Raw genomic sequence first — 14,367 nt, forward strand, 5'->3', positions numbered from 1 at the left:
TAAGACTCAAGGGCACAGGACATAGAAAGAACATACAGGATTATGGAAGATATTTCCAGGGGAAAAAAAAAAATGGCTTGGCAATCACCAATTCAGGTGAAAGTATAAAAGCTATTTCAAACTTCTGTGTACTTCATTAGGAAAAATATATTTACTTCAACTAAAGCTTGAGCTGCAAAAAACTGACTGGAAGTGGGTGAAGTGGGAAACACAAAGTTCTTACGTGTTTATTTAAGATTTGTAAGGCATTTATACCTGAGTGATGAAAAGTAGATACATAAAGGTTTAGGGCATAAAGTTAAAACCCTGTCTGTATCAAAATGTGCAAACAGCATTATCTGAAAGAAAACTGTATTTCTGTAGAAAGACTAGGGTCTCAGTGAGGAATATCAGATATTGTTTCATGATGAACCATCTGGAACAACAGACTCCAAAACGTCAGATATCAGAGTAACGCCAAATATCATGTAAGTTCTGTACTAAACACTCTGTCAAGTTGAACTTACTGTCACCAAAGGGGTTAGATTTCATAAGAAGACACTGAGAGTTGTAGCAATTAATCAGTTCTTTTTTTGTACAAGTGAACTGAAGGATACACAGTATCACATTCAGGAAAGTATTATTTTTGTCTGATTTTTACAGAATTTTATGCTAATAAATTCTAAAGATCTGTTCTTACACATGGTGAAAATAAACTTTCCATTCTGTTCTGGCTTCTACACGTCATATTTTAATAAAATATAGCAATTACATATTTATGCTTCAGTAGTAAATTTCTCTCATTAATAAATGACTTCACGATTAAGATTATACATTTTAAATTGATTTTTGACTTCAGATAAGGTTTCTGATTTTATAAGGGGAGTGAGATTCTGTCATCAGACCATAAACCAACAAACTATTTCTGCCGGTCCTTCTGTTTGCAAATAAAATCTTAAAAGCACAGAATTAGAATTTAATCTAATCAGCAGTTTCTCAACTGTCTTGTTCATTTGGAATGTTTTAGCTTAGATAGCAGAGATGATATTTAATTTTCAGTTGTACTGACTAACAATCTCCTTAGATAAGCACACAGGGGAAAAAAAAGAAAAGTGATATGCACTTGGCAAAAAGCAGAAGCTAGTACTTCAGATTGCCAAGTTTAGGTGAACACATTTGAGAAATTACTAATCATGGAGACTTTGTAAAACTAATCTGTTTGCTAACACCTGGTTTTTGGTTAAGAGTACTAAATGTCGGATGTCTGAACTTCTTTATAGTCAATGGAGTTGTCTAAACATAAGGAACACCCTTGGCCTTTAGCTGCTGTTCCAAAAGGCTCTGCCACCTAACCTCAGTAGTTTTGCTCATCTGTTGTTGAAAAGAGACAATATGCATAAAGTGTATTCCCTCTGTCTCTCTCCATTTCCTTCACAAGGATAAGAAAGAAAAAAAAACAAAAAACAAAAAAAACCAAAGGGTGTTTAATATACTAGAATTACCATACTGGTTGAAGACAATAAAATGGCATAGTGTGTGATAGCAATATGACATAGTAATTGGTACAGTCACAGTATATAATCTTTGTGTCTCAATCATATCATTTGTCTTCTGCAGGGCAGTTCTGAAAACTTCTGTGTTTTAAACAAAATTTCAGTTTAATGTTGAAATAAATTTTTAATTAATGTTCTCTTAAAAAACCCAATACTGTGGAAAGAAATCATTAGAGCAGAGAATATCAGTGAAGAGCTGTTGTCCACTTATCTCTGTTTTTTCAATCTTTGTGTTTATTTTTCTTAGCTGTAGGCCTTGCTGCCTGTCCAGAACCAGTAATACCTAGCAATGGGATCAAATCAGGAGACAGATATATGGTGAATGATGTTTTGTCATTTCAGTGTGAGCCAGGATATACATTACAGGTATTTCTTTCTTTCTTTTTTCTTCGAATTATACACTGTGGAATAATTGCAACAAAATGTCAATAGACTCACCCCAAACCTGTTTTAATGGAGTCTGCATTGTGTCCATAGAGGTGATTTAAGTAGAGTCTATGTGAGTACACCCACATTATAAAGCTATGAATGTGTAGCATGTCTGGCCCTCAGTAAAACTAGGCTGGCAAATCTTGTGTTAGATTAACATATCATCGAGCAGTAAAAACTATCAAAATGGAGAAGGAAATAACATGGTTAAAATGTTTTCTCTAGAAAATGATTTTAGTACTATGCTTGTTGAAACTGTACTGTGTTTTTCCATTTTTGGAAGTGGTTCCTCTAGGTGAAATTTTAACCACAGTGGTAGAAATACATCATGGGATTTCGTATTCTGCTCAGAAATTGTAGAATTTAGTTTCTAAAGCAAATTTTATTCTTGCTAAATCTACTTTTAAAAATCTTTCAAGGAAATACTACAAATTAGTTCACAGATTGGGGATATTCACTGTTCACACACTGGTTTAGTTTCCCATGGTAGACATGTTATTGAGCTGCTGTTTGTAAATGTCACAGCACTATGTAAATCTAAGACTGAAAGCTTTTTAATTCCCTCATTAGTTCCTCTAATTCATTTACATATTTGCCACCACTGGTGCAATACATTGAAAACATCTGAGTTCAGAATCTTTTCAGTGGTAATAGGTCCCACTCAAGACAATATAAAAGCATACCACAAGCAAAGCATCACAACTTCTGGCTCCCTATCTGATGTTTGCCAGTTCAGTGCTCCCTCAGCATATACAGGCTTATTCTTTGGTCTCAGTATTGCTTACCATTCTCCTAAAATTCAGACAGGATTCAGACTGAACATCTTAGTTCTAGGCTAGCTGTGGGAATACCTGCACTTGAAAAGTCTCTTTACATGATCAGCAATATGCTTGCCTTTTCAGTCATGTATTACAGATACAGGATCAAGTCTTCAACCTAATCCATGCTCTTTGCATTTATAGTATGACTTGAAACAGTCTGTATCGAAACATCCCATATCCATAGCAAAAACGATTCTGTCATACATGTATCCTACTAATTAGAAAAGATTCAAAACTTGTGCACAGTAAAGCCTACTCTACCCATCCTGAGCACTCGCTGCTCATTTAATGGTTCAAGGATTGCTTACAAGCCAGCTGATGGTTCATATATAAGCTACTTAAGTTTTTCTCTTTCGAGCAAAGGAAAATTTTGAAAATACATACTGATTTAAAACCTTTAACTTTTGGACTTCATTAACTTTATTTTCCCTATTTCATCTTTCCCTTACAGTATCCTTTGTAGGTAACAGTAATGTCAGTAAGAAAATGAGAGACGTACAAGATTTGATATCATTTTTTTATTATACAGTCCCTTCAAAAGGACTGGCTGTCATTAAAGCTTGACTCCCAAATAGATTCTAACGTCAATTTAAAGACTGCTAATGAACCATTAACCTTTTTCTATTTCAAAGTAGCATGAAACTAAGTATATGATGAAATGCCATACTCTACAGATACATTTATATTGCTATAGCCAAGGCAAAACAACTGAAGTGCTATTAATTTTTTAGAATGAGGTGCTGGCATGGTTTTGACCTAGGTGATGTATCACAGTTCAGTAATTATCACAAGCCAGAGACTATTCCTGATAGGCAGTTCGCATCATGACACTTTGTTTTGGAAGTGAATTCAGAAGAAAAAAGTTAAGGAGGTAGATATACAAAAGAATGTGCATTTGACCTCAAGGCTAGAAAACAAGCCCAAGCACTTCTGCTAGTAAAGATGTAGCTTGTATGTTCTTATAATCCTTTTTTTGTATGCATTGAGCTAAATTTATTCTTATTGATCCCTAGACTCAGGACATTCTATTTCAATGCAGAATCTATCTGGAAGTCAGCCTATAATGAACTTGGTTACACAACAATAAATATAATCGTATTTTAAGAGTTGTTGGATTTAATCAAAAGTAATCTCTTTTTTGCTTCCTTAAGAATCATTCCTATTTTGAATATTTGTTATGTTATGTATTTTTGTTCAGTTCCACCCTATAGTGAAAGGATCAGGATCTGATGGTTTTGCTGGTAGGGTTGTCATATAATTGCTGTTCATATAATTGCCAATAGGTGCTTAGCACCTCATTGCTGTGATCCAGGCCACTGCTTCTGAGCTGTTAAGGCTGAAATATATATAGGCAAACATCTGATTGTTGGGTAAGCCTATGGCAGTGATCTAATAGAAAAAAGTGAAGAATTTACCCTATACTAACTGTTTCCTCTGGAGATGGAATAGCATTTAATCCAATTTATTCCATCTAAAAGTCAGCTATCTAATCTGAATCAGTTGTTTAGGCTTTCATTGTGACACTAGAGACAAACAGCCACACACCTCCAAGGGCTGATTAGTACTAAGATTTTGTGTTAGGACAGGTACCTTACTCTGAAAGTACCATCTTTCTTCACTGATTAGGATATCAAAAGGTTAACATGGGTATCTAACTTTAAACGGCTTAGTTTTAGTGGGGTGACTCCTACTTGTATTGCCCATCATATTGCATCATGTCTGAATTTTGCATATGAAAAAAGGTGATGATTCCATTTTTATTACATGGATTAGAAATAGATAAACCCTCAAGATACAGCATCATTGAATTTTCTGTCCGTACTTAAAATAGTACTGCTGAAATATTGAGGTGAAGTGATAACAGTAGACTATGAATACTTCAGAAGTAGTTGGAATGAATACAGGAAACCTTTTGAAGATACACATCGTTAGCCCTGAACTGATGTTTTGAATCTATTTTTACGTAGAAAAAAATCAGAAATGTGAGTTGATAAATATTGTATTAGTATAAAACAATCATATTTGTGAGGAAGAGAGCTGCACATAAGAAACTGATCTGTGTTAATGCTAAACTTTAATACACCGTGTATCTCACTATCACAAAACCACACAATGTCTTTTGTCTGTATGCAGGTCTTTTCTGTAGTCCTTGAATATGACTAACTGCACTTTTGTTTTTATATTTACAGGGATTCTATAATGAAATACTTCCTTAAAATTTCATAGCATATTGTTCCTTAACTGTACTTCTTACCTCTATTTCCATACATATATATATTTAATCCTAACTGTGGAATCTCACTTATATAAAAACAGGTTTAATTATCTTGTCTAAAGTGTGAAACGGAAGACTCAATATCTAAATTCAATAGAAAAGAGTTTGAATATTTTCAAAATATTAATGAGGATTTCTATGCTGTATGGATTCTGCTGTAAGAAAGTGCATAAACATGTATGTATAGTATGCTGCTCAGTCAGGACAAGTAAAAATGGCTCTAAATTAAAAAGAATGAAAACAAGGTTCTATGAGGCATGGTATGTTTGCTATTCAACAAATATAGATCAACATAACTGCAGATCTGGTGGTGTTTGTTTTTTTTTTTCACTCTAGCCATGAATTTACCTTCAGTCTTTAGAGAACATATTCACAGCTAGCAATAACAATCAGGTGTGGATTAGTTTATAATTGAGACTTACCAGAAAAGTCATAGAGCTCAACCTACTACCTGGAGATGCATAAGAAAGGTAATTGCTAGCTGTAGGATTAAGTGTCTCCCCCCAGGAGGGGACTTTAAAAGACTAAAATCAGAGTGTGCTCTTGTTGGAAAGAGGCTTGAAGCCAGAGGAATCATTTCATTTTATTTTTCAAAAGATCTTTTATAGGCCATTTTACTTTTTTTCCTGACTGTGGTAGTTAAATTATGGCTTCCCTCCGACTCACATCACAGACATGCAATCATAGAAAACTAGGAAGAGAAAATAAAATAAAACAGGGAATATTGCATTAAGTAAATTATTGAAAACCTCATCCATTTTTCAAGTAACTAAGATGACACAATAAGTGCATGCACATTTTTCCTTTAAAATTAAAAGGTAGCTTTTAAAAACAAAGTATTTTATTCAATTGTTATCAATTTGTAGTATTTTTATAAGAAAAAGACTAATTTAATTTTTCATAATTTTAATGAAAACTGTTTTTTTTCCTTCCAAGCCATTTTTTTAAATGCTTCAGTTTGTCTTTCAGAAGCTGATTGTCTAAATATACTTAAGTAAATGATTGATTAAAGACGTTTTATTCTATACAGTTCCATACAATTCTATATGAACTTTATTCAAAGTAGTGTGTGTAGTTTCTTTTTTGTAAACATACCAAATGATGCAGTAATAGTAATTTCATCAAATGGGTTTTCCTTTACTGTGGGTTACTTATTCTCTCTTTTTCTTATTTTTATGAGAATTCAATTGCTATGGAAAAATAATAGTTAAAGTCTTCATTTAATATTGTTAAAATGTGCTACCTTACTAAATATTATACTCTTAATACACTTAATAAAAATACACAAGAGATGTTAAGTGACTTGCCCAAGTTTATATATTCAAATGATTAAAACAGGAACTAAACCTTGCTCTTAATCACATATCTCAATTTTTATATCAAACCCTTTCACTCCTTCCAGTTTATTCCACTTTCACATTCCAAGACTGAATGCATAACCTGAGTTCCTCAGAGGACAGAATTGACAAAAAAAGACTTTCGTTTGCGCTGCTGTTAGGTTTTCAGCTTGAACTGTTACCAGTGCAAGCAAAGCTGGGAGCCTTTTGCAGTTGGTCCTGGGCAGCCAACCTGAAGTATGTGGGACTAGGCTTTGCAGGTCACTTCCAGCTACCACATGATTCTGCTTGGTTCTTGTGATGTTTCTTAAAAATAAGCAGGGTAAATTAAACATGACAGCTAAATAAAGGGGCACTTGTACTTTCATAGCTGTCTGCCAAGATGTTGCATGTATGCGTTGGGTCATGTTGTGAGGTCATGTGAGAGTTCAAGGCCTGCTGGTAATTGTGGATGACTGCCTTGGCATGGTCCACATCCATACCATCTGTAGCAAGCAGATGTGGAACAAATTCCAGTCTGGGTCTGTACTACTCACTCAGAGCAATGGTTGATTCACTCCAGATTGCAGCCTGAAAATGAACTAGTACACTGTCCATACCTAAACTGTGGATGAGAACCCTGGAATTGAAATAGGGAGCGAACCAATTTGACCATATGAGTGCACGTAGTCAGCTGCTTCTGTCTTGTAACCAGCCTCATATTTAGTCAAAAATGTGAAGAGGTTTTCAAGTTATCAAAGGAAGAGTGTTTAGAACATTTATCCAGTAGAAAAATAAGAACATAAACCAAAGTATTTGAAAATAGAGTTTAACAAATTCATAAAAGTAATTATAATGCAGTTGGTTGATATAAGAAAATACACAGATAAGATGATTCAGGAGGCCCTCTGTAGCTCTGCCTTTGTGGACAGTCCCATAATGAGTATCTGTAATCTAATATTTTGCCCTTTCCAAACAGGGGCGTTCTCATATTTCTTGTATGCCCGGAACAGTTCGACGCTGGAATTATCCATCTCCTCTCTGCATTGGTATGGATACTTACTTGTTTTCAGTATATTCTGAACATCAGTCAGAAGAAACTCCTGGCTTTGTCATGCCTATTGTTCCTTCACTTAATTCTGTTTCATTCAAAACTTTTTTGAGTTTCCATTTGTATCTATGAAATATGGAAAAATTACAATAAAATTTTTCTTTATATACAGTGTGTATGCTATTTAAAAAAATATTGTGAGACTGGGCAAAGGAGGAAAACCAGATGTTTACGGTTGTTTAGCTTGTCCTGAATACTCTGCTTTGAATCAGGCTGAATCTTCTTCAGAAGGGAGAGGAATTTAACACATTCGTTTTGCAGCATGCTTGGAGAACCTTCTCAAGAACAAGGCAGGTCATGCAGGGAGCAGAGGAGACTTCTCAAAGAAGCAGGTGGTCTGTCTGCAGTGGAGAACAGCTCTGAAGCCAAGCCTTCAGGGGTGGTGGAATGAAAAAGAGTTTTAGGGATTCAGAAGAGGCTGGCTATTTTAATCTGAGAAAGCTGTTAAATGATGCTGAGTTAAAAAGCAAAGCTGAAAATAATTTCCTTTTAAGCACACTAAGACCTTACCCAACAAATCTGAGTTTTTCCTGTGTAGATAACAATCTTGTTCTATTGTATTGTCTCTTGATTAAACAAAATTTAAGAGAGTCAAGATTCTGGTGTCTTTTGGCATGCTTATTTCAAGAAAAAGGAGGAATGGAGGGGAGAGAAGCACAGCTCAATCATAACTTCCTGTCATTTCAGCTTTGAAATACATTCTTCAGTTAATTCTTTTAACTTTAATATTCTGTCAGCAAGGGCTGTTCCTTTTAGCTTCATATCTAAGAGGAATTTAAAAGATGGGGATGATATCGAGCAGTATTAATGTGAAATGGTTTTAAAGATTCCTTGTCAAGTTGGGCCTATATATTGTTTTGTATTTCAACTTCTACAGAAGCAGTCACTTCAGATTAATATGAAAGCAGTGAAGTTCCTTCAAATCAACTTTAGAAATGGAAAATTTATTCAGGAAGATGTATTTTGGGGTTTGGGTGGGGTTTTTTTTGTGCTAATCTTGTGTTTCACCTTGTATAGTAAATATATTTCCTATTTGCAAACAATGTGCTCATTGATTTTTTTTTCCTTTAGTTCATTAAATTTTGCTGTCCTGGAAGCTAAAATACCCCCGAGAAAACAAACAAACCTTTAAAAGACGACCCTCCCTCCCCCGCCTCCAACCCTTAAAATTTCTAGAAATGCAAACCAAAATCTGTTCTTTTCACTAAAAAATGTATTTAACATTGCAGGGAGGTAGAGATATTTGAGAAGTTTGAGACTGATTTCTCAGCTTTTTAGTGGAGTTTTTCCTATTTTGATTCCATATCTTGTGTCATCTAACCAGTAGATTATTTTTATTTTTTCAGTACAATTATCACAACGCACAGTATCACAATTGTGTTACCAGATCATACATCACTGTAGCACCTGGTATGACAACTCATAGGCTTTAAAGTAATGATTCCTCAAATAATAAATATAAATTACAGAATTTTAATTTAATTTCTTGAAGTTACTCTTCCGTCATATTATTGTCCTAGTGAAGGTGTAAACTCAGACACTTCTTTACAAGTTGCTTCACGTATTTGTAGTTTAGCTTTATGTCATCCTAAATGATGCAAATGGCTTTTCAATCTCCACGTGAATTTGCTAAAGTATAGCATGCAGATAGTAAGCAAAGAATAATTCTGTTATGCAGCCAGTCTATCCTCTTTCTGAATTAAAGATAGAACTGTGATGGGTTTTTTTTTGTTTGTTTGTTTTTAAACTCAAGTGTGGTTTTAGCTATATTAACTAGCAGATTTGCAGCTGCATCGTGGATCAGTGTCGTAATTCAGTGGAATTCCAAATTTGTTCCTCCGGTTGTGAAGCCTGTCTCAACATAGCACCAGACGTTTTTAACTGTAATTGGCAAGCTGAGGCAATGAGTTACCCAGTCTATATGTGCAACTACACATGTGCAGTAAAATCACATTGAACATGTTGCATTACATAAGCATTTTGCTCTAACTCGAATTCTTTTTTTTTTTCTCCTTCATGAGGAATGTTTTGGCTGTGAAAAATTTCACTGCTTGGGAGTCATGGGGATAAAATGGAAAATCCATTTTTGAATAAATCATATGACAAATATTAAGAAATAATGTTATTAAAAAAGACAGTGACTTTCTTTTTATTTTTAATAGCTAAATGTGGTGGAACACTGACAAACATGGGTGGTGTGATCCTGAGCCCAGGTTTTCCTGGAAATTACCCTAGTAACTTAGACTGTACATGGAAAATTTTATTGCCTGTTGGATACGGTAAGTAAACTTACATTTCAAGAGCAATTATTTGTAATAATCAGATTTAAATATATATATATTCTAATTTCCAGTATGAAATAGATTTTATCCAGTGAATGTATTATGAATCCTTTACATAATTATGTGCTATCTTTTGATTTGAAAATGGTTGGCAGTTTAAAAATAGATCTTTGTCAAAGGAACTTGTTATTTGTAAAACTCAGCCTGTCTTGGAAACTGATTTCAGAGCAACTGAAATCTGCTGCATGAAGATATATCAGATTAAATAGATAATGTAAATTCTAAATTAATTAGTGGTCTTCATTGTCGCCCAAGTGACTTTTTAACAGTGTTTCTTATGTTCCATGAAAATGGACAAAACCTCATTTCTAGCACTATGAATTTGGTTAAAAACATTCTAAAACTATATTCCAAATACCAGGTAACAGTTACCAACTTAGAAACTTTCTAGGTTTGCATTAAATCTATAGTCATACGGAAAATATCTTCACAAATAAATAATAATTAGATAGAGAAGGTAATAATGGGCAATAAGGGATCTATAAGTGTGTGTATAAAACACAATCTTCTATCATTATCAGAAGTAAAAGACAAATAAGTTTTTTGCTGTGAAACATTATGGCCCATACTGTGAATTCAGTGCTAGTGCTCAAATAAGAAAATTAATTTTTATTTTCTGTTTTTTCCATTGCATTCATAAAAGGGATTTTTGTAGTAAGATGTACTACCTACATAGAGTGTATTATACTAAGTTAATTTGTAGAAATACTGCGATATTGTTTAGAATAGTGCCCTTTATCACTGCGCACCTGGTAAAACTGATTCATTATAGTTATGGATAGCATTAGTAGCCTTAGATATCCTTATAGCCATAGGATGACCATAGTCAGGACATCCTTGGCTAATTTTGGCATTCTAAAGCTATATTTGTAGAAAATACAAATAATAAGCAGCTGTTCTGGAGTGATGTCATCCTAATTAGGCTATTACAATACTTCCTTTTAAAAACAGTTCATATTTCTCACAGTTGCTCTTTTTCTTTAAGCTTTTCCATGTAGACAATGTTTCATGGACTAATTATGCAAGAGTGTCTTGTATCCTATTATTATCCTTCTCACTTCTCAGAAAGTCTCCAGTAGGTGGTAATCCTATAAATACAAAAGATTATGATTTTGTTTGGCAAGGGATTTAACAGGTACAAGGTGTTCATACCATTGATCTATGATTGCTTTCAAAAATACTGGAAGAGGACATTTTTTACCATAAAGTTGCTACAGGGATCTTTTTCACAAAGTCTCTGTCAGAAAATCCACAGATAATGTCTTTATACCAGGTTTAAACATTGTGATTGATGTGGTGTTTCACAGAGAACTTCCACTGCAAAGTCTTGGATACTATTTTAGTTACAAGTATAAACTTGTCTACCTAAGAGCTGTTTGTCTACATTCATTCTGTTGTATCAAAATAGATGTATGAAATCACTGAAACATAGAAAACATTTCAAAATTTGAATAATGCTCCAGGATTTTTTTTTTTTTGGAAGGATTTTAATGTGGTACTGATTGAATTAGAGTTTAGCACTGCGCACAAAAACTGATCCAGAGGACGCTCATGAACATGCAATGATTGATTCAAATTCCACTGAAATAATTAACCTCACAGTGACTTCATCTCTTATCCATTTATTCAAATTTTGTAACTGAATGAAGCCAATGATGATATTGACTTAGTGCAAGCACACAGGTGTGCTTAAACAAAGTCCAACAATAAAATTGTGGGAGCTAAATGTGTCTCAAAGTATAGTGCTCTCTTCGTTACATAAAAATATACTGATCATGTAAAAGAAGATCCTACTAAAATCCAAACATTTTGAACAGATGGAAAGTTCATCTTTTCAAGTGAGTTGCAGTGATTTTGCAATGATTTCAGGTAGCTGTTAATTGATTAACATTCATAAAAAAGATTAGCTCAGCTTGGAATTCTCATTATTTAGAGTCTGTTCAAGTAAGAGAGGAAATCCTGTTGAGATCGGAACAGGAAGTAGTATAATTATAGTTTGACCGGATAATGATTTATTTTCTGTAGCTATCAGTTTTGTTGTGTATAATTTTATGTAAGAAACAATTTAGTGCAGAAAACTTTTTCTTTGACATATGAAATTGATAATTGCAACTTGTATAAACTAAGAGTTAAGGCTTGAGTGACACATAGAGTATGTCCTCTAATTGAAATTAACATCTCTGAAAAACCTTTAGAAAAAAAATATGTTTATGTTTGTGTTTAAAATGTGGCCATTTTAGGCAGCTTAAATTTTTAAAAGTTGCTGGTAAATCTACTTTTTAGTTTTAAAATATAAAGCTTTTCTATACTGAATATTTACAAATAGTCATATAAATTCCTTCTCAGTAATTAAATAAGAATGATTCAATTTTAAAGGTAATCTGTTGCTCATCAGAGACTATTTCAGAACAGCAGGCTACTTTTATTTAAATATCTAAACACTGATTTTGAGTCTATATACATATGTGAAATTGGATTATCTGCTTGTCACTTTAGCAACTTAAGTATAATATTAAATGGCTGCTCAGTTTCTTAGAATTGCATGCTGCTGACATTCAGTCTCTGGTGGGAATCACTAAATACCGATACTGAAGTCAAGATGTTTCTGAGCTGCTTGGTGTCCTACCTCATCTTAAATCCTGAAAGCATTATAAAGTCAGTGGCTTCACTCAAGTCAGACTAACCGTATCAGACACCATACAAGAGATGGCTGATATTGAGACTTTGATATGTTCTGTATGTGTCTCTCTATTGATAGCATCAGAATAAGTTTTCTTATTCAGCAGCTGAAATACATGTTTTCATATCTGACACTCTGAGAAGGTGGGTCAGAGAAGGTACTAGAGCTAAATAACCCATATTCTTATGAATGCTCTATAACAATCAGTATATTTGCTAGTTTATTTAGTTTCTCCTGTAGCAAAAAAAAAATCCATTTTATACAAATGATTAGATATCAAACCACAGAGGTAAAGAAAGGAGCTATAGAGAAAGATTGAATGAATGACTTACCCTGGTGATTAATCTGTAAAGTACTCTCCTGGAATGAAAAATATCTCTCTACTGCTATTTGAGAATGTCAGGCAGAAAGTTAAGGCATTGAATATTTCACATTGCTTTGTTGGCTCATTCAGCAGTTCTGTTTTATTCAATTCCAGCTAGTTCTTCATAGTCTACCAGAGCAAGGTTAGGCCCAAGCAGTGCAGTTGCAAGTTAGTTGGTACTACTTGGCTTTAAAACCAAGGATTCACCCCCCATCCCTCTTTCAATATTATACATACACATAATTTGAGAAGCCTGAATTCCAACTTAAAAGCAGCTCTTCCCATGTGATTATGCTTATACTTCCGACTCTTCAGCATTTTGGGAGTCATGTCTCTCCCTTTCATTTTGTGAGAAAGGCCTGGTTCAGCCACCTGGCTTCTGGAGAGGGTTTGTAGTAAATGATCCTGAGTAAGCACCTGTCACCAGTCTGGAGTTCAGTGCATCTTACAGTGCTCCATACAGAGTAGAATGGCTCTAAAGGCACACTGACCCAAGCTGGAGGGAAAAGGAGGCATATATAGGTGACTTGTGTCAGGAAAAACAAGGTAGAGTAGATGGTTGGAACCAGGTTGGTAAACTTCTGCCTCTGAAGGTCACTCTGTTAGTAACCTTCCTGGGTGCTGAGCTGATCCTGAGCCTCTATGAGAGGCCTGGCCCAGCTACAGTAATGCTCTTTTGGCAGAGTCCTGGCCATGCGGTGACATGCCCCTCCCTTGAGAGCTTCTGTTGGCTGGTTTAGGAACCTGACAAATATCTGGTTGTTGACTTTGTGACTTTGTTTCATTGGTCACTTTATGTGTTGTTACGATATTTATTGGGAACCAAAAAATTAGAAGCTCCAAATCTTGCAATACTTAGCGGCTATTTCCTTAATTTAAGCATCCCACTTCGAATGATGACTAAAATATAAATATTGTGCCTATAACAATTGTTATGACACCTTTTTTTTTTTTTTGTATTTGCATGCTGTAGCATTAAGCAGCATGAATTATAAAAACTCTGTTTTTAATTTTTCTTTCTCAATGCTGCAGGTGCACACATTCAGTTTCTGAATTTCTCTACTGAAGCAAATCATGATTTCCTTGAAATTCAGAATGGGCCTTACCACACCAGCTCTATGATCGGCCAGTTTAGTGGAATGGAACTCCCATCACCCTTGCTAAGTACTACTCATGAAACACTTGTCCATTTTTACAGTGATCACTCAGAAAACAGGCAAGGATTTAAGCTGACATACCAAGGTAAGTAGGAACTAGCACAATGAACTTTATGGTTAAAAAGAAAAAATAAAAATTTTATTAAAAAAAAATTTAAAATATCTTAAGCATATACTATATATACTATATAGCATTTTTAAATCTGTGGATTTTTTAATCCATAGGTTGAACTTTTTTACAACTGAAATTTTGTTGAATTGGAATCTTTATTTTACTGATGTAAAAACCTGAAGCCAAGGTGATATCATTTGCCAAAGGTCACATAGCTGATACCCATTA

The 14,367-nt window shown here is 34.3% G+C and overlaps 1 protein-coding gene across 2 annotated transcripts in view; it reads left to right on the plus strand.

Moving 5' to 3' along the window:
- Nucleotides 1-14,367, plus strand: part of CSMD1 (CUB and Sushi multiple domains 1) — a 1,270,279-nt gene that overhangs the window by 1,093,933 nt on the left and 161,979 nt on the right. For both annotated transcript variants that reach the window (XM_087775441.1, XM_087775442.1), the window contains exons 38-41: nucleotides 1,780-1,898; nucleotides 7,353-7,422; nucleotides 9,647-9,763; nucleotides 13,903-14,112. In XM_087775441.1, coding sequence (XP_087631567.1) covers nucleotides 1,780-1,898; nucleotides 7,353-7,422; nucleotides 9,647-9,763; nucleotides 13,903-14,112 — 516 coding nt within the window. The remainder of the gene's footprint in view (nucleotides 1-1,779; nucleotides 1,899-7,352; nucleotides 7,423-9,646; nucleotides 9,764-13,902; nucleotides 14,113-14,367) is intronic.

The sequence above is a fragment of the Nipponia nippon genome, unplaced genomic scaffold (genome assembly GCF_047370975.1).
Source record: "Nipponia nippon isolate SJK-2023a ecotype South Korea unplaced genomic scaffold, ASM4737097v1 scaffold_4, whole genome shotgun sequence".
Taxonomy (NCBI): Eukaryota; Metazoa; Chordata; class Aves; order Pelecaniformes; family Threskiornithidae; genus Nipponia; species Nipponia nippon.